This window comes from Colius striatus, chromosome 11, assembly GCF_028858725.1.
Source record: "Colius striatus isolate bColStr4 chromosome 11, bColStr4.1.hap1, whole genome shotgun sequence".
NCBI classification, from domain to species: Eukaryota; Metazoa; Chordata; class Aves; order Coliiformes; family Coliidae; genus Colius; species Colius striatus.
In genome coordinates, this window is record NC_084769.1 from 22483312 (window position 1) to 22501903 (window position 18592).

The 18592-nt window shown below is 35.7% G+C and overlaps 1 protein-coding gene across 1 annotated transcript in view; it reads left to right on the forward strand.

Moving 5' to 3' along the window:
- MYO3B (myosin IIIB) overlaps positions 1 to 18592 on the forward strand; it is a 177825-nt gene that overhangs the window by 84681 nt on the left and 74552 nt on the right. The window contains exons 21-23 of the mRNA XM_062005192.1: positions 1066 to 1154; positions 2626 to 2755; positions 16568 to 16647. Coding sequence (XP_061861176.1) covers positions 1066 to 1154; positions 2626 to 2755; positions 16568 to 16647 — 299 coding nt within the window. The remainder of the gene's footprint in view (positions 1 to 1065; positions 1155 to 2625; positions 2756 to 16567; positions 16648 to 18592) is intronic.

An 18592-nucleotide genomic window follows, 5' to 3' on the forward strand; every position in this document is an offset into this window, starting at 1 on the left:
GCTGCCTGTTAAATTGCATGATGTATGTACAAGATTTTTTACTTCTGCTAGGCTGAGTTGAAACTTGAATTATGGCTTCATTCCAGTCTTCATTTGTGTACTAAAGCTGTATGCCTCCCTTTGGCTTCTGTAAATCAGTTAATACTGAATATTGAACTTACACTTCCAAAGAGACACGTTCCTTGGTCCACTTCTGATCAGTCTTACTGCTGATTTGCTTTAAATAAAAGCTAGATTAAATGTTAACAGGAAGAAAAAAACTAACACAAAATATTAATGGATTCTAACATTAGGAAAAAAAATGTTGATACTATTTTCTGACCACTACATGACAGAAAATTGTAGTTGCTTGCCCAGATAAAGAAGTATTAATAGCAAGTTTTACAGTATCAGCACTAATTTCATTATGAAATATTGAAAGGCATACAAAATATCATGGTGCACAAGAGACATTTTTGTTAGAAAGTGATATTTCTTCTTCTGTCATCTTGTTAGAGGAAGTCACAGGAAATAGAAAGCCTCTTTAGATGTTTAGGTAAATGCCTCTTTTTCTGTAGAAGTCCAAAGGTAAATAAGAGATGATCCCAGCCTGAAGACTTTAACATACACATAACACATGTTGAACAAAGCTAAATGAATGGGAAAGGAAGACAGAAAAAATGCAAATAAACATTAAGCAAGTGAGATATATGCAGAGCTTTGCATAACGTAGTTGAAATAAACTCACTCTACACATACATATAGGTGAATTCATAGCAAAACATGAATTTTAACACGTTTTCATTGGCCTCTCTTATTTGATAGCTTGCCACACGTAAAAGTGTCGACAAACAGTGGGATTAGAACGACAATCTTATTGGGCTACTTTTGAATGAGCTGCTCCATTCAGAAGTGGCAGCTTGGAAGAAAGCACACAGAAGCTGACCCATGCCTGTTTTCTAAGGAATCTAATAATGTCTGTGTTTATAGTAGTTCTGGCCTCTTGAGCAGCACACTGTCCCTAATTAAGATGAAGATTTTAGTCACTGTAACTCCCTTGTATCAATGTCACTTCTCAATGTCTAGATAAATTTGAAGATAACTTACGGTGCAAATACTTTTGGAGGCCGAAAGGAGTGGAACTGTCATTTGGCATTCAGCACTATGCTGGAAAGGTAAGTTCACATGATTTTCATTTAGTTCAAATAACAGTGGTATGGTCATTATTTATTTTATTCAAAGTTTCTGCCTTATGGGGGGTTTTTTCCCCATTTTAAGAGATAAAATGATAAAGTTCACAGAAACCTAGAATCTATGATAAAATTTTCATGTGTAATAGTCCATTTTAGAACCTATCGTTAGGGCTCTTGAACAAATTGTGTAAATAGTAACCACTTTTTATTCTGAAAGCAATCTGGCACCAGAAATACTGTTACTACAGTCGTTTCAAAGGAGCAACTCTCTGGAGCCAGAACAGGGTATGTGGTTGTTAACATTGTGTGAATGTGACACGTGTGTGAGCGTATGTGAGTATATGGATAGAATGCAATGTAAAACACCGTTTGTAATAGAACTTAAGATCCTATAGAGAGCTTTGGAAAGAGTGGAGCTACCTAGCACAGATGTTTTCTTGTACTGTGTGGCACCTAACTTTTTTGTTCTCAGCAGTTCATGTATTATTTTATATGGGGAGTAACAGTCCAGTTGTTTCACATAACATGAGCTTTATTTCAGGTCCAAGTCTCTGTTTATAAACAAAACCAAAAAGATATAGCCGTGGTTTATGTAGTGATCAATGAAATCTAATCTCTGGTTCATTTTAAGACTCCAAAATTTAAAGATATATTCTAGTAAATCTTGTCTGGCTTTCTGGCTTCTTCAGAATAACTGTAAAATTTCATACAGGTTTAGTAAATTCTTTGTACCCAAACAGCCATGTCATAAACCCACCACTGACTAGTACTGTATTGCAGGAGAACGTTCAATTTCTGTTTAAACTAATGGACTCCAGTGGAATAATAGGTCTAAAAAATTACTGCAGTTTGGAAAACAAATTTTCAAAAGCTCAAAATTATCTGATTCCTGTATGGATACAAGTAGCCAAGCAGTAATTTATAAGAAAACAATTAACATAATTGAAATAGATTAATGTTTTGTTTCCCTACTATCATTTTCAAAGTAGTGAGAAGCTTGCTTTGATGTATTTAGATGTGCAACTTACCCCTGTTCCTCCAACAGGTCTAGTTATAGACCACAATTTGGTGTAGCCTAGAAATAGGCAATGACCACCTGAGAACCATCTCTTCTTTCACCTGTAAACTGTCAACTTAAGCTTTAATGAGGTCTCTGTTACAGTGCCTCATGCATACCATAGTTTGATGTGACAAAGCATAATACGATAAGATTTAAGCCATTTAACCCAATTTCATGTACAGTGACATGCTGTGAATACAGGTGCTGTTTACAGCCAGTTCACATTCCAAAAACCCTGCTGTAGCTGTACACTTTGAACTCTTTTGCATGTAATTCTTTTCTTGTCAGAGCCAAACTAACTGGTCTACTTAGTCATCTTGACTGGTTCACATTTTAAAGAATATAGTAATAGCAACCAGGAGTAACAATATTTTTTACTGTTTTCCATACTAGGTATTATATGATGCTTGTGCATTCCTTGAGAAGAACAGAGACACTCTTCCTGCTGACATAGTGGTGGTGTTGCGAACTTCAGAGAACAAACTTCTTCAGCAGCTGTTCTCTAGCCCATTAACAAAAACAGGTATTTTCTGCACAGCTTTGATACTGTTGTAACCTCTTTAGCTACCTAGTCCCCTAAATCTCTAATTGTTTCTGGACAATTTTTTTTTAAATTCTTTCTCAGCTGTGCTGTTGAAAGTTTTGTAGGTATCTAAAATAGTAAGATTTTTAAAAAAATAAATGTGGACATGAATTCTTCTGAAAAACCCAGGGAGCAAGACTTGGCCCTCTCTCCAGAGAAAAGATTATCTGATATGTAGAGAAAGAACTCAGAGCAGGATGAGAAAATTCTTGGTTCTTAGTCCTTTACTGAAATAAATCCTCAGTTGATAGATTCTTGTGTAGCGTGTCTTACAGTTCAGAAGTCCTGTAATATAGATCGAATTGTTTTGGAGGTAATACCTTACAAATTATAAAAAACACATACTCATCTGCTAGAATTAGTTAATTCAGATGATTTAAAGCTTCTTGACACTGACTTACCTGAAGGTGCACAGGTATATAGCTAAATAAAACAACAGGATGAACTTTGATTACTCCATGGATAGTTGGAACCTATACAACTCATAGTTCTGCAGTATACATGCAAACCAGCTGACGAATGTACAAGTTTCTCAATACTTTCTACATTTTTAAAGTACCTTTTTTTTTTAATGGTTAAGAAAAAGATATAATACTAAGGAATGATCTAAATACAATTAATTGTATTATATTGCAAAATTCTTGTGAACTGATATGACATATGTAAATAAGATTGTGTTTTCAGGTAGAAATAACTGTAGATGCATTAGGCAGTGCTGTGTAGGCTTATTGTATTTGGGCTGTAGATGCAATTCTGTGCCTGTGCAGCAGCTTTGTCTGGGATTTCTGGACCCTCAATAGCCTAGTCATAGCTTTCGATGATGCCTTTAATCTCTCTTGAGATTTCTATGTAGAAAAAGAACATCTGGAGAAAATATATATTAGACCCTTCTTTGCACGTGTAAAACTGATAGTGAAATAGATCTGGTTCTATTCCATATAGAATAGATTCCTGTTATTAGAAGGCTCTGGATTACCCCTCTTCAAATTATACTTTTAGAGATTCCTGAGAGGTGATGATCCAATGAGGAATCTGCTTCTCCTTTCAAAATATGACAAATTTAGATAGAGAAGGATATAATTAAGATAGAGTAAGACTCGTTTGTGCCCCAATGGGGACAAAGACTCTTTACATCTAATTCTGACATCTGAGTCCACATTAAACTGGTAAAAGAGATTATTTTACTCATGCTGAATGGATAAGCAAAGCAAAAAAGAAAGCTCACATCTGGTCAAATGTGCCTCCATACCCTTCTCTACTAGCCATTTTATACCTTGGAACTGTTGTCAGGACAAAACAGATTAGGTGATTTGTCCCAGTTATCAGTCTCAATTATTATAAGTATTACATTTTTTAATTTTATTGTAATTTTTAAATCAGAATGCTGATTCTTCCATGCAAACCCGTTTTCCTCCAGCTTTTTAGAGGTAGTTTAAGTTGGCAGCAGCACTTGGATATTTTGCCCAAGATGCCTAAAAGGTTCAGTAAGATGATGTTTCTCATTGCAATAATGTATAGCTGCCATGTTGGTGTATTTCCAATGTTTTTGTTTTGTGTCTTTTACATTCCTTCATTTTTTCCCTGTTTATGTGAATTGTGTGCTTTCTGCCTGTAAAACATTTACCTTTCTATGAAGAGAACACAGCAAGTTAAGTATTGTCTGTATTTCTGCCAAGTTGGTACAGGACATCCTGTTAAAAAAAACTATTGTGCATATGCTGCTGTGCATGGTGTTATAAGAATAGCTTAAAACCCTTATGTCATTTTTATTTTTTAAAAGTCTTTGTGATTTTCTCTATTTTTTCCAGCTGTCTAATATAATTGGCACTCACATCCTGTGTTGGGGCCTCTGTGTTCTAAAATCAGATTGTTGCCAGGTTTAGTTTTGGCAGCTTGCAAGATAAATTAAAGGTTTGGCTGAGAACAGAAGGTATTGCTGGCAGTGCTGCTTCATCTCTGCTCAGTGAAGAAAGATCATACTATTCTCTTAACTTTTTACAAAGAGGCTTTTGTAAACAAAAGAACAGTGACTGTGTAAATGTCTCATCGTACTCTGTCCTCGCCTCTTAACCCTCTTCCCTGCACTCAACACATGCTTCATTCCTAAAGGAAACCAGAAAAAACACAGATTAAGATTCATAATCTTGATAACATTTTCTCCAGCTTTTTGTAGATCACTGGCTGATGCAAAACTTCATAATTTGCATGGAAGTCATATTGCATCTTCCCAGGTAACCTTGACTTGAAACGAGCCTTCTGCCAGTATCTCTGGTGTTTTGTTTGAAGATGAGTGACAGCACATTCTCACATCTGCTTGCAACTAGCTCTGGAATTTGGAGCGTAGGTGTTTTTTGCCAAGCAGCAATCTTCAGTATGTGTAACAGTCACTAGGTGGTGCCATTCCAGAAGCAAGAGGGAGCTCGAGACTGGAAACATGGGGCTGACAGTTCCTGAAAATGTAGTTCTTAAATACCAGTAAGAACAAAAAGATGCCTTTCCCACCCGGAGAAGATCCTCTGTTTGAAGTGTATTTATATAACTGTCACTTCTTCTGCTGTCAAAAACTGAGCAGCAGCAAAAAAATAAATATTAAAAAGACTAAATTCTTTTACTAATTTAAGATCGTGTTAATCCCTGTAATTTATCAAATATACTTATCCCCTCTTAACAAATGCTTCTATTTCACAGTAGCAGACTATGTAGTTTAAAGGACCAGAAATTAATAGCAGGACATTAAATATACATTCATAACAGTAATTTATGGTTAAGAGCATGCATAATTACTGACATGAAACACCAGAACTTAAACATTCTGGCAATAATTTTGTAGTGGGTACAGCATGGCTTGTCATCTTACAGTGGAACCTTAGGCATGTTTGGCATGTTTTGGAATCTGCACTTTCTAGGGACCTTTAACCTCGAACTAAAACAACATATTCTGGTTTAATCTACCAGTTATCCCAATTGCTTGCATATTTGTCACTTTTTTTTTCTACAGACACAGATTCTTGTGCTAAGAATTCTGCATATTCTGAAATTTAAAATAGGGTTTACTCCAAATACAAGAGAAAAGTAGAGCATTTATTAAAGAAGAAGTAAAAGTTTCCTCTACTGCAGTTGAATATGCATGTTCCCATTCGTGCATTCCTGTTTATCTCTAGTTTTGGTTTACCACCAATTGCTAAAGCATCAGAGAGAAAAGGAATCATGTGATCTAGAAAATAGAGTGCCCTTGAAAAGGGAGAGGACTTTAATTGGAAAAATTAAAGAGCGGCATTGTACATTCACTAGTGGTGCCAGTAAGGAGTGAGACCATTTGACTCTCTGTCCTAATAGTCAAGAATTTTTGCAGCATTGTCTTTAACTGTTTGGGCAAAGTACCACTGGGGGTTTTGAGACTTGAGTTCCCTCTTCCACTTCTTCTCTCACTTGTCATATGTTCCCCAGCTGACCAGATCATGCTTGACAGGATAGGGAGATGTGCCACAGGGGCTTCATCATCTCAGAAAAGCTGAAGCAGAACTTGATTCTCTACTTTTCAACTTCTACTCTGCAGACTTTTTCTCCTTCTGTGACTCACAGATTTTTAGAACTTTTGTCAGGGTTGCTCTGCTCTGCCTCAAATCCTTGGCTGGAGAGAGCAGGGAGAGCTGCCACCTAGACGGAGAGAAGGGGAAATCCTTCAGCCCACTCACCATCAGAGTAGAAGCTCTGAGAAAGGTCCTTGTCCAAGCTCTGAGGATATGCAGGGGCTGGTCATGGGTCCGTTAGCACTGCAGCAATGTCATGTCAGTATCTCACCCATTGCTAATAAACACTCCTTGTTCATGGTGCTGAGGTATTGGAGCATAATCTGTCAAAGAGAACTTGGATGAAAGCTTTCACAGCATTCACTGAAGAGTTAGGATAGTGGTGTTTTAACAAGGGATTTTTTTTTTGTCCAAAATAAAAAGAAAAATGGTGTTTTTTTTCAAAACCAAATTATTTCTAATTAGCCTACTTAGAGGCCATTTCCCTTTCTCAATATTGAGCTTTTGTCTATGTTCTTTGGGCCTTTGAGTCTCCAGCCCTGCTTACAGCCTTCAGACTAAAATTATAAACACTATTTATCTCGTATAAAGAAGGAACAAAACAAAGCAAACAATTACCTGACCATATACTGAGAGCAAATGTGAGAAAAAAATGTTTCAGGCTTTCTTTATGTACACTAAAGAATACAAGAACTAGAATCACTTTAAAGAACCTGGTTTTACCACTCCTTGGTGACAATGGTAGTATCCCATTGTTACTTTGTGTGTAGCTTTGATAGCAGCTGATTCCTCATGAAGAGTCAGAAACTGAGGGAAACAAATGGATTTTCTTGCATTTCCATCCCATGAACAGATACTACTGGACATAGAGTGAAATCTTGGCCAGTTGAAATCATAGATGCTTTACCATTGTTATCAGTGGAACCATGATTTGACCTGTCATGTTTGTCACACTGCGTTCCTTTTGAGCACAAGCCCTTCCTCTGGCAATAAAGCAGTGGCAGGTCTCTTGGCTTGGTGTGTGTCATAGTTATGCACTGAGAGAGCGTGTTTCCATTTCGGCTTAGCGGATTTTTTCTCTTAATTCCACACATCACAATAGAGCAAAAGACTCAAATACATCTTACTTTTGCTAATTTATCCTACAATAAAATCTTTTTATAATGGTACTTTTGTGGTAGTATTTTCACCTCTTAGAGATAACTAAATGAATTGGAAATAAAGCCATTGTAATTATAATCTCTACTTAAAGGTGAATCAGAATTTATATTTTGTATATATTTTGGGTTGAGTTAATGGAAGCTATATATTTTCACTAGGGACACAGAGACTTTCCTAGTTTTAACTGGTCCATATGTTAAAAGCGTATAAAAGTTAATCGTTTTTGCTTTGCTGCCAGCGTGTTGTGCGCAAAGAGAGGCTTTAAGCTGCAGCTGTGCAACATAACAATTGTGAACTTTACTGGGTTGCAGATGTGGGGCATCAGTAAACTAAATTAAATGTAGCTTAACTGAGTTTGAGAGGTAGAGTGTTAGATTACTTTTTATTTAGTTTTTCAGTTGAGCATTTTACAGTTCGATTTCTCCTTCATATCCTAAGGTTTTGTGTCATAGGACAAACGCTCTATGCAGATACTCAAAAGACTTGATAGCAATAGGATCCAAAACATGCCCTAAAATAGCCTTAAAAATGGAACTCATCTAGAAACAGAACCATTTATCAGATCAAAGTTAAGATCAGTCCTGCTAAAGCTTTATATAAGACATAACAATTATTTACTGTTGAGAATAACTCCCTATAAATAAAGAGTGTCAGTGAATCTCTGGCATTGCACATGGCAGTAAACACAACAGCTGAGAAGGGCCAAGTTAGATTTATCATGTTTATGTTTGGTAAAGTGTGATATCCAAACAGAAGTCCACTGTTTTTAATAAGAAACTTCATAGATTACATTGTGCTGAAAATAGTCAAAGGGCACAGATTCGTTTCTTGACTCCAAGTGCTTGAAAACTGAACCCTAAAAAAAAGTACAAGTGGGCAAGTTTAAGATCAGATCTTGATAAGCTTACTGATTTGATTTATATTAGGCCATTTTCTGTAGAACAAATCTTGGTAATAATTTCTCTTTACCTTTCTGTCAGAAGAGAGGAGATATCGTTTCAGTTTTCATGTTTCTAGCCTAACTTCTCAATTCCATAATGAACATTATCTACAGTAGCGAGCAACACTTAATCTTAGCACTTCATAGTATACTAATTAAATTTAAGAAGTATTGATACTGAGGAAGCAAAAGGTGTATTACAGAGAAGATATTACTGTTTTTAATATTGAGCAGTAGACTTTGAGATCTTACTGTGCAGCATATACAGACTTTAAATAGAGAAAAATTCACAGAACATTATAGAGCATTTTTTTTAGTGAGTAGTTTATTAGGCAGTGTTTACAGGAGCTATACGCTGTAAGGTCAAACTAAGTCAAAGATGCTTGTTATATCATAAAATTCAGCAGCTCTCAAGATTAAATCCAAGAAGAGCAATTATTTTTAAATTTCCTTATGAGTTCATAGAGCAGAGAAATTTCTTGGCTATTCAGATAAACTTGCTGGTTTGAATATCTGTAATGTTTTTTAGTGTGTCCTGTATAAAGAATTACTTGTATTTCCTACTCTTTCAAAATAATTGAATTTAGGTTTAATGTATCTAAGAGGTGAAGTAGTTTGTGGAAAACAAAGCTGTGAGTCCGTGCTGGATTTTGTGTATTTGTTTCAGAGTATTTTTTGTACACTGAGAGTAGTGAATTACTAGTATTATGCACTTTTATCCATTTTCTTTATTTCTTCATCCTACAACAAACTGTAAAGGTCAGTACTTTACTAAGCCATCGTTATCTTTTCTCTTGTTATTTGACTTTGTCTTACTTATTCCAACTCAGCTTAACTTGACATAAGAAAGCTTATAATAGACCTGCCTGGACAGCAGGTCACAGTGTGTGTCAAAGACAGAAAATGCATTTCTATGTGTTTGTATGAATGGGCATTTGTTTCACTAAGTGTAGAGATACAATTTCAAATGAGAATAATGTTTTGAGTTACCACAAAAATAACTCATTTTGTGATATCTGTGATAATATATGGAACTGCTGAGATCCAGAGGAGCAAATGTTCATTTTAGAAGCCTTTGAGACTTGTTTAAATTAGCAGTCAACATCATTAATGGCTACATTTAAAAAATGGGGAGACAAGGGACTTTCATGAAGTTATGTAACCATGCTTCATCCCAAATCAAGGCTTTTAAAAGACAACTCATCTCCTGAAGCATCAAAACAAGGTTTTGACACCATTTTTATCCTGTCTGGCTTAGATTCTTAACCACTGAGAAGATTGATAGTCATAGTGAGGTCAGAGAAAATGTTCTTCCATTTTTATTGTGTGTGCTTTCAGTGACATCTTTATACCTGAATTTTTGCTGCTGTAATTCATTGGGAACCTTAAATGACTTTAGTAGGATTTTGATCAGACTGTGTATGTATGGAGCAGCTTCAACAGCCAGTCCCTATGTGATAGGATATAGAACATATATCATAAAATGTTTTCTACATTACATATAGAGGGAACATACTCTGGAAGTACAAACTGTGGGCTTGAATTCTTGAAGACTTCTCCTGCATTTCCTGTTTATTCATTCTTCTGGTATAAATTATTTTGTCCTCAGGTTAAACTGAGTACTGTGAAGCTTAATTAGTGTTTGAAGACAATCCTCAGATCATCAGAGACAAGAAGCTGAGGTGCAAGCTACTGGAATGCTTACTGTCAGTTCATGTTGGTGAGGGAGCGTAGATAAAATACTGAGATAATGACCATAGTCTTAATAATCAAACTTTGACTTTTATAAATAAAGCAGATATGATGTTTTTGGGGAGAAAAAAAATCACAGGTAACATGCCAGAGAAAGGATGTCAATTACATAAAACAAAGGAGGCCACAGCTGAATCAGCATGTGTGGTTTTTAGAAGTATTCTTCCACATAGCTCTGGAAGAAGAAGTAAACTTCTTGTCCTGAAAGAGGCAATTAGAATAGGGGTTTTGAGATAATGCTGAAAACCAATGTGGAATTCCTCAACAATGAAGTCTTCACAGAAAGTATACCTCTGTAGTTTTCTTCTAATCAAAGTTACAGACATGTAACAGGAAACCAGGGCAATCTGCTGGGACAACAGAAAACTTTATGTTGACCATGAGGTACTTTCCCAGGAACACAGACTGCAGCATCCTGTACTGGCTGCTGTAGCCCAGAGACTTCAAGGTTTGTTGTCTTGAGTTGATTACATACCAAGTTATGGAATCTCACACTGCCAAAGTTGCGAGTGGAAGTTGCTAAGGACCATATCTGACAGAAATGGCCTGTGTCTTCTGACAATATGTAAATCAAAAAGCTGAGCCACTTTGTAATGCAGCAGCTGGGAGACTGACCATGTTGGGCTGTGGCCAGCCTGTTAGTCAGTCTCCAGACAGTTGGGCTGTAGACATAACTAATGAAAATTATGAGCATCAAGCAGTAGAAAACTCCAGAATTGATTACACTATAACTTTTCCACCCTCTTTTCCAGAACAATGTGATTCTCCCTTGACCTCTGCCTGCAAACCTGTCTTTCACATGATGAGACTATAGCATGCATGCTTTGCCTGCTGTCTTTAAGTTTGGTCATGTCATTCGGACTATGATGTTCTGAGAATCACAAAAGGTTTGCTTGTGTATCCTGGGACCACAGATGTGCCTGCGATATTGAAGGAGATGTCTACATTTCAGTGAACACACTTTGATCAAGTAGATGGTTCCACAGACTCCATTCAATTTAGCTCAAAAATTGAGCATGTTGCTTAAAGTAGCCATTAATACTCAAGATCGTGTTTTTAAAATATCTTGGGCACTGCCACTAACTAATTATATACCATAATCTGTTCTTCATTACTAGATAAGGGTAAAAGTTAAGACCTTTCTTACTGAGATCAGACATTTAAATACTTTGGAATATAGTAGGCAGTTTGACCTTCATCTCAACTGCTGACAGTGTCTCTCTTCCCTTGTATTCTACAAGAAGTCTATTAAACTACTGTGTTAAAATAATGTTTATTTAAAAATTGAGTGATGGTGCTTACAAGCAAATTTTTGTTTGTTACCATAAACATCATGCTGTGTGTTTGCCAGTGTGTGGCTTACTAATGTGGGAAGTGACCACTGAAGTGTCTGCAGTCTATGCAGTAGAAAGCATAGCACCACTGAATTTACACTCAGGTTCTCTAATCACAGTCTAACAATGTAAAGCTTTTAAGTATCAGTAAGTATGATCTGTGCCTACTTCATGTTTAATTGAGAACTGGGATCAGAATTTGTCCGTTTACTATGGCATGGATTTTTCACTTCAAATAATCACAGAATGGTAGGGGCTGGAAGGGACCTTGAGAGATCCTCTAGTCCAACCCCCTTGCAGAAGCAGGTCAACCTAGATCAGGTTGCATAGGAACATGTCCAGGTGGGTCTCTGGGTCAAAAAGTGCATCTTTTTTGCTCCTGAAGAAATTACTCATAATTAAGTTATTCCCAGGAGGGCCTCACTATTACCAGGTTTTCACGATTATCAATTCTGTGTTGTAGTACAGGTCACATTTTGAAAATAAAATTTCTTATTTTGTGTTTACTTGTTCTGAATAGGAAGCAAAGTGACTCTCTTTTCAGAATAAGCAGCATTGGCAGTGTGTCTGTATTGATAGTTGTATTCTACAGATGGTATTTTTACAAATATATTCTTGTGTAAAATGTGTGGTATATGAAAATATTGGATTCTTAGCTTTTTATTGCACAAGATTAGCTTAAATTACTTCAGTGATTCAAAAGAATAGAGTTTTAATAGTCAGTGACCAGATTCAAATTAGTACCCAATAGAAAGCATATATATATTCATTTCTAGTCGAGCTAAGTCTTACAGTAGCAGAAGATGAAAAAGCAGAATGGAGATAAGCAGTCAACTTCCTTTGGCTAGATAAAACGTACTGAAGGGAAAGACAGAGAAGAATCTCTGTATGTCAGAGACATTGTTTGACTCTGTACCTCTTCTGGAGTGCAAGTGCTTAGCTGTGATTAGAAGCAGTGTCAATGAAATATGAATGCATTGCAGCATTTCTGACCATATTATACTGTATCTACATGGTGTTTCAAGTAACCTCTCTTTATCTGAACTAGAAGCATGAAAGAAATTAATAAAATATATGAGGATAAGGCCAGAGCTTGTACTGTGCCCTATATATAATAGTAATATCCCTGGTACAGCTTGTACAGTAAGGTGACATTGTCATTAGGCTCTTTCCCTGTAAGTCATTTGCACTTCACAAACTAAACGTTGTGTCAAAGCTTAATGTAATTCTTAGCTGGCATGCTCTTACTTTGAGAGGAGTGTTGTATTACAGATATAACCAAAATGAGATTATAAATAAAGTGCAAATATTAATAATATTTGCTTGATACTACTTATAGAACCTATCGCCTAAGAATAATGAAGCACTGACAAGCTGTAAGTAACATCAGGACATCTGGCCAGAAAGTGTGCTTTTCCTAAGTAGTATGGAAAGTCAATGGCTGGACAAATCGTTAATTGGGCCAGATCACATCATGAGTAAGCGCCAGGGATGCAAGTGAGAAGCCAGGAATGCTGACTAGGCCCTTCTGACATCTAAAAATCACTTCCAAAGTTCAACCTAAAAACAGAAAACCTATTTCTTCTTTCTGTGCTGTGTAAATACTTGGAATACATTCAAAGCTTCTCCTGCTTGGCTTTGCATAGAGGATACACTGGTACTTCGACAGTATCATCTTTCTCACCTAGCTGAAATAAGGCATCAGTGAAGAACATGTTTGCAGACGTGAGATCTCCTGTACGGCTTCAAGACAAAAGGGAGTTTTTTTTGAGCATTGGCACAGTAAGCTTAGTCAGTGAGTGGACAGATTTTAGTGATGCTACTTCTCTTTCTGTTGGAAGCTGAGAGCATTTCACAGACTTTAAGGACTGAAATGTCTCAAAGCAACAATGACATTCCTAACTTTTCTGAACAAAGTGGAAAAAGGAGAAACATTGGGGCTGACTGACTTCCCCACTGACACAAATGAATCCCAGAGACCTTAGTCTCTGATCTGGCAGATGCATAGGTAGGAAACTTAGTTTTTCAGATGAGCAGTCTTGTTGAACTGAAAAGGAAATTCATGTGGATGAAAATTAGACATGTATATGTTTAAAAGATTAATCCTAATTTTAGCCATGAACTTCTCTCACCTCTATCATGAGTACCTTTTCCAAAAAAAACTAAGGCAATTTTGAGAGGGTTTTAAACCACTTAATTGGTCCATTTTATAGAGCTGGATTTAATATAAGTAGCATTTTATTTAAGTCTGTGTGGATATCACCTGTATTTTGTCCAAGATATTGACCACATTAATAGGTGTGAAGCTAGACTTCTGAAAGGCACAGTGCAGTCATTTAACCTTTAACCAGTTTAACCTTTCAAGGAACCCATGTCAGTTTTAACTGGCTATGTTATTATCTAAAAACGTTTGTTCTTCAAATATTGATGTTCTTCACAAAGTGGAATAACATTTAATTATTTTTGGTATGTAAAGTAATAAATGACCTTGTAAATGAAAATTGAATGCAGGGATGGGTACCAAATGTTTACTGACTATAAACACTATGCTAACTCTAAGTGAAACATTTCTTATTATGTAAACTAATTTTCAAACTACATTTGTTCTCTTTATTAGTTTTAATGACTTAGAAATGTTAAAGATAGGTAGTTGTTTTCCTGAGCATGAACTAATTGAGGTGACTAATTCATGAACTGTTATTGAAGCATCATTTCATGTTGGATCTGGAAAAGAAAATCCTGATAACATTTTTTTCTATGGTTTTCATCTGATTCTACATTTCAGTAGTTAGTAATTACATAGAAATACGCTTGATGCGTGAAATAAACATGAAGTAACTAATAGATAAAATCACAATATGTGAAGCTTTTCTTTTTTTGAAGTAGAAACTGACCACTTTTGGGGATTTTTTTGGTTTGTGAAGATTTTTGATTAATAGAAAGATTTATTCGCGTGGTTTGAGAGATCAGAAATGTTAAGTTTTAGTTTCGCATGAGAAGTTAAGTGAGAGCTCAGGGATATTAATCATGAACCCCTGAAACAGAGAATGTGGTGAACCTTGACCAACTATCTTATTCTAAATGTTATTTGGTTATTGGAGTTTTGTAACTTGATATAAAATGCAACAAAATTTTAGTAATTTTAAACAATCTGATTAACATTTTTTTCTTCTCCCAACTCTCCTCCTTTACCTCATGTTGTGTCATCAGTTCTCCAGTGCAAGGTTTTCATTTAGACTTGCTAATCTGAAGTCTTGCAAAAAACCTTTCCAAGTTGTCTACTTTGGCTGAAAAAGAGAGTGATTTCTAACGTACAAAGATATGATAATTACAGCAAAGAGAAAAATAAATTCATCAACTACTTGCTCATTAAAGTCCTTATTTTAATCTTAGAGAGTACATACAGCCAATGTACTAAATATGCATGTAGATACATAAGAGTTTCAAAATAGAGTTGCAATTCTCGTTAACTTACTTTTACTTATAACTTACTTACACAGTATAGCCTAAAAGCAATTTCCAAAAACATGGAAATAGTCCATGTTCTGCGCTGTGATTTAGGCTGCCAGGTAACACATGCTGTTAAATCTGAAAATGAAGTGCCAGTTTTGCAGCTTTGTGTCAATCCCAACACCAGCATCTTAAAAAAGAAACATTTTAAAAATAAATACAAAATATTTGAATCACTGTAAGCAATGTCATTGCCCTGTTTGAGTGCTGGCCCTCAGACTGTTTTCAAGGCATTGGTGGTTTTTTGTTTGGAGGAAATAAGAACAAACGTTCCTTTCAGTGTTAAGTAGACATAGGGTTTGCTCTGCTCCCTTATTATATAATTACCAGCCATTGAGTGTTTTTGGTTTTCGTTTTTCCCATCCTGCCTCTTTACTAGTTATGTAATATATAGTTTACCAAACTCTGAAGCCGGCTTAAAGTTACTGACTTTCTGCAAAGCAAACAGCTACACATTGGAGTTGATGCAAACAAGGCACTTAGCATCTGAAAGAAGTGTTAACACTTTATTTACATTTAAATTAAAATGGACACTTATTTATGTGTTCTGGTTCTGAAAGGTGTGTGGTACATCTGCAGAGGCCTATTGTTTATTCATGCTGTAAATCCTTTGAAATGTGTTAAAATGCTTCCCACTCATTATAAAAATCCTGCCACCCATGGATTAGGGCTTTGATGTCACCAATCCTGCTTCAAAGGGTTCTTTCAATGCTATTAATCACAGTTTAGCCTCTGAAGATATAGCCAGAGAAAACATTTGGACATCTTGTGCTAGACTTGCTAAAACTTTGAAATATACAGAGTGTCTTGCATATGCACAGTCCCGTAACACTTCCTCTCTCTTCTCTGAGCCTTTATTTTGAAAAGCTATTTTGTGATGACTTTGGCTTTCTACAAATACAGAGGAAAAAGTTTAGGACATGTCACACTGTACATTTAAAAAAAGACACTCATCTTTCAGTTGACACCACAATATTTTTTTGCCTGAGGAACTGAGTCAGTCTTTAAAAACCTCAAGGGACAATAAGATTAGGGATTAAGCAGGCCTTTATGTCAAAAGGTCAAATAAAGATACTGTCTTATCATTTTCTCATCTCTTTCATTAGTTTGTGAGCTTAAGATACTGTCTAAACACTTAAGGATCCACATGATTTCATAGAAACAGGATTGTTTCTGCAGTCTTTTTCTCTTTTAAATCTCTCAATGGGTCACAGAGAAATTGATTACTAGTGATTGAGATGTCTGCCTTTGTGCTGTCGTTGTTTTCATCAGCTCAGTAGCTAAGGTCAGTGACATACCACCTTATCACTGACTTTTTCCTTCCTTTAAAATCAACACTGCACTCTGTCATGCCTGTGCTGAATACTCTGCAGGCACAATTGATAATGAGTGGGGTGTGGAAGAAGTGTAGTGGTGTCTGCTATTTTTAGTACTATTGTACAAGCTGATTTTCCACCATATAAATTTTTCCCTGCTAAGCTTCTTGAATAGTTTTTGCAGCGTCTGTTTCTTTCTTTTTGAACAGGTAACTTGGCACAGGCAAGAGCCAGAGTGACAGCAGCATCTAGGTCTTTGCCTCCACAGCTTAGTGCTGGGCGTATCAAGGTTAGTAGTGTTCCCTTTGAAGACAGGCAATTGTTCATAAAATATTACAGTGAGATGCTTAGCTGATGTAGGTGTGTGGTTAAATTCTTAACAAACGGGAGTCTTCCTTACTATCAGAAACTTGCACCACAGCTGGATGCACTGTTTCTGGTTTTAGTGAAGACACTGTTGTGGAGTGAAGAATCATTTTCTACTGATTAAACTTTTGGAGTGAAGTCTTAGTTACATTATACTGATAGCAATATTTGCCTTTAATTCAATGGACTCAAGGTTTTCCTATGGTGATTTTGGCCTAGAACTAGATGTAATTAGGTAAAAATAGAATAATATACTTAACAGGATGAAAGACAAAAAAAATATCTGTTCCTTTTTTATTCAACTTGAAAGTGGAAAAACAGGAGATATTTGTGACTGATAGACTTAGCAAAGAATGACTTGACAAAACCACTATTCTTTTTAAAACTGCAGAATTTAAACGCTGATAGATTTTGCCATAAAAGCTTGTGGCATAATTACAAAAGGATGGGATCATTTTATGACAGTCAGTAGGATGTGTTACCAACTAAGTACACTTAATTTGTGAGGAAAACTCTTCTGCCTCAGGCTGATGGCATGTACATCCTTTCCCTGTTTCCTAGGTAGTGCTATTAGAATTAACTTAGTTAAGGAATTGGGGTGGGATTTTTTCCTCCAAAGCAAACAGTACTAAAAAACACAGAAACTGTTCAAAACTCTACAGAATTTTATATTCTGGGTTTTCTGTTTCTTTTCATTCTCTACTGTTATTAGGAGCTCATACTCAAATGTTGATACAGTAATTTATGTTACCTGGACATCTGTATCCTTCACTGTACCTACAAACACAGATGTGGATTTCAGAGATCTATTTCCTCTCTGATATAAACACTTTCAATGCTGAAGGACAAATAATATCCTTCTCCAGTTTTCTTGTATTATGGAGCTAAAAGGAACGCATAAGTGCAGCACTGTTCAGAAAATGTTCATTGGAAAAGCTTTTTATCTGAAAAAAATTCTTTAATTTCATAAGACTAATTAAAACAATTTCATGAAAAATATTTTAAATTGCTATTTTATCTTTTTTTTTTAAATCCAAATGTAATCATTTTTTTTGGAAGTTCAGAAATCTTTATTTATTATTTAATTTATGAGCTTTTTTGCTTAACTTTTTTTGTTTTGTTTTACAGTATTTTGTACCATACCAGCAGCAGGCATGGTCAATATGTGAAAGTAATAATTTCCAGTGATTTCATAAAATGACATGATGTCATAAATCATTCTTTTAATATTGATTCAAAACTATTATAGCTATTTTCTTTAGTGATGGAACCATTTGCCTTTTGTGTAGATCAAGCTGTTTGCAATTTTAGTTGTAATAGTATAAGTATATATTGTACCTCATTACCAGAGTCGTGTAAAAATGTGATTAATAGTTGAAATAGTCTTTGTTTTAGTTTAAAAAGAGTAGCTAGTGATTTAAAACTCAAGATTATATCATGACTTTCTCATGTACTATCATTTTCTACCAAGGTAGTTGTGGTAAAGCCTATTGCCTGTTATACATGTGATTATTGCCCTACCATAAAGCTGCATGGCTTCGGAGACACACAGTGTTGTAAATTAACCAGAGAGAAAACTTCTAAAAATTGTTACAGGAAAATCTCACTAGTCTCAGAATTTTACTAATGGAAACTTCAAATGTTTCTTGCCAAAGATTTGGAAATTGATCCTAGTCCTCACAGATGGTACAGCTCTGAATTTACAACTCTACCCATAGAAAAAGGAATCTCAGAATACTGGTTTTACCCTGATTTTCTGAGAAAATGTTTATTGCATCTCCTCAGTGAGTGTTTCTGACCATCTGTCTTTTTGTGTATTCACTCCTTTCCCCTCAGAAAAACCCAAAACAAAACCAAGTCCTTTTGAA